Here is a 2,699-nt window from a genome sequence, read left to right as displayed (position 1 = left end):
CCTCCTTATCTGCCTTCCTTTTCCTCAGGAAACATTTGCAAGCTACAGAAAGTTACTCTGCTGTGCTGCCACCAGCCACTCGGCAGGAAGCGACTCTTTGGTTTTCAACCTTTCCACCTGTTGTGTGTTTTTGGACAGGGTGATAAAGGGACATTCAGCTCAACACCAGCAGGTTAAAAATGCATCAACTGGTCGCATGTTGACTGAAGTCATGCTTTTTGATTATTTACAGTTCCATCTTCCAGCGCAGGGTTTGTTCTGATGTGCAGCTTGAAAAATAATAATTCAGGAGTTGAAGATTGATGTTTTCTCAGATCATTAGAGGTTATTTAGCTCATTCTCTGTTTTCATGTTTGGGATGTACTTTGGCAAAATGCAACTTTAATCTCTACATTCAGTGGATCATCAGGATCCACTGAATGAAAGAAACTGCAAGTTTAGTTAATATGCTGCTAATAAAGTTAAAATGTTAAGTTTCACAGCTGCACAGGTTGATGTCACGGTTGTTCCACTGAGAAGCGAAACCACAAAAAACAATCTGCGTTAAAAAGCTCATGACCACTCTGATGTGTGCGGGAGGTTGCTGCTTATTCATTTTTAGCTAGATTCACTGCATACAAGCATTTAATTTAAGAGGCCGAGACGCCAAAGAAACTGAAGCTAACTGAACAGCAACGTTCAGGTTTAGGACGTAGATGTGCTCAGATGTGGGTCACGTACAAAATGTTAAGACACAAGACAATAAAAAAAATCTTTCCACAATTTTATTAATAGTAAAGGGGCGAAATGATCAAATCCAGTGACTATAATACGGTTTTTATTCGAAGGAAAATGTTTGCGTGCGTACAGCTGTGAAGATGATGTCTGAGCAGAACGACCTGCTCACCCGGTCCCAGCGGGTCTCTGACACCGAGTCGCTCCGTTCTGCAGCAGAACCAAAGCTGCCGTCGTTACGGCGCCTCCAGCAGCTCCACCTCAAAACTGATTGTTTTATTTTTCAGTCAGAACAAAAGTGACCCACATACAAGACGAGCTTCAGAGCTCAGGCCGATGAACCGCTGCATCAGAAACAAATGACTTGCATTTGACTCAGGTTTTTATATGCATCCAGGTTTTCCGATCTTTTTGTTTAAATGTTGACTTGTGTGTAAAATACGGCATTTCTCTGCGTTTGCTCGCTTCATGCATGAGTGGCCTGGTTTTTGAGCCCGTCGCCTCCTGCTCCCCTCAGATGGTGAGTCTGCTGATGATCGGGGTGGCAGCCTGGGGGAAATGGTTCGGCCTGGTCTCCAGCATCAGCGCGGTGGCGGCGGTCATCGGAGTGGGCGTCTTCCTGCTGCTGGTGGCCTTCGTGGGGCTTTGCGGCGCCCTGAAGCACCAGCAGGTCCTGCTCTTCTTCGTATCCTTTCAGACGGGTCCGGTCCACGGTCCATCTCCTCACCTTTAGGATGTCGGTTCCTCAACCTCCACCAGTACATGATGATCCTGTTTGTAGTGTTTGTGCTGCAGTTCTCCATCTCCTGCGCTTGTCTGGCTCTCAACACGGACCAACAGGTCGGTCCGTTTCTCTGGTGAATTAAACATTTAGCTGCTAGATGAAGATTTAAAGGTTTTACAAATAGCACAGACTGAACTTTGTTCCATGGTACAAACTAATCCAGTTAATTGTGAGGATTTAATGACTGCTGTTGAATTAAGTGCAGCAGAAAGTCTGAGGTTTCACATGTTGCAGGTATTTTTGTGTGGATGAATCCTTTGCTTCAAATGATCCAATGATCACTAATCGAATGCTGTTGCTGCATTTTAGACAATAAGATATTTTCTTATTTTAAAAAGTTATTTCTTGTTTACATTTTAATTTAATGCTATATAAAAACAGCTTAAATGGTTAAATGAGAAATCTGCAGAATGTGGCTGTTTTGTTTAATCTGATTTAATCTTCAGAATAATCGACTTACTAGAAATAATCGTATATCAGTGATCCAGATGTCTGAGGAAGGAGAATCCAGGTTGTTGGTGACCAGAACCTTCAGCCGGGTTCTGATGGTTTGGGTCGTTTCCTCAAACGAGGGTCGGCTTTTAGAGCAACACCTGCTGCCTTCCAGTCCAAAATCCTCTCCAGGTTTTTCATCAAAAGATGGAAAACGGTCCTGCCTGAGGAACGGGACGGTTCTGTCGGGTTTTGACAGACGATGTAGAACCGAACTGGGCGGCAACCCGTTCCAGGACAGAATGATGGCAGCAGCTGTTGCTCCTCATGTCTGTGTGAAAACAAATGCATCATATTTTCATAAAGATCATAAACTGATGACGGAGTATTATGACCATCCTGAGAAAATAGAATAACTTTACGAGAATAAAGTTATGGAATGACAAAGTAGTTTTAGGAATAGTCTATTCTGGTAATATTACAACTTCTTGTAATATTTTTTTTTTTTTTTTTTATAACTTTATTTTTATTTTTGTTAATGTTATTAGAACACAATCAAGAAAAAAGATCAAACAATAGAAATTATAAAACAATAGAGAGAATAGAAAATATAAGAAACAAAAAATACAGAATAAAAACAAAAATCACATCAGGGGGGACTCATTTTTGTAACTCAAAACAAAAACAGAAGGGGACCATTCCTATCCAAAATTAGTCCTGTCTCGATGTGAAGTTTGTCCATTTTTCCCATTTGTCCATGCATTGCTGT

At 41.6% G+C, this 2,699-nt stretch overlaps 1 protein-coding gene across 1 annotated transcript in view; it reads left to right on the top strand.

The window, feature by feature from the left end:
• The window catches only part of tspan13a (tetraspanin 13a), a 10,076-nt gene that overhangs the window by 2,636 nt on the left and 4,741 nt on the right, over positions 1-2,699 (top strand). The window contains exons 2-3 of the mRNA XM_008431048.2: positions 1,232-1,399; positions 1,474-1,554. Of these exons, the coding sequence (XP_008429270.1) occupies positions 1,232-1,399; positions 1,474-1,554 (249 nt within the window). The remainder of the gene's footprint in view (positions 1-1,231; positions 1,400-1,473; positions 1,555-2,699) is intronic.

This window comes from Poecilia reticulata, linkage group LG16 (assembly GCF_000633615.1).
Source record: "Poecilia reticulata strain Guanapo linkage group LG16, Guppy_female_1.0+MT, whole genome shotgun sequence".
In the NCBI taxonomy this organism is placed as follows: Eukaryota; Metazoa; Chordata; class Actinopteri; order Cyprinodontiformes; family Poeciliidae; genus Poecilia; species Poecilia reticulata.
This window is presented reverse-complemented; position numbering and strand designations above follow the sequence as displayed.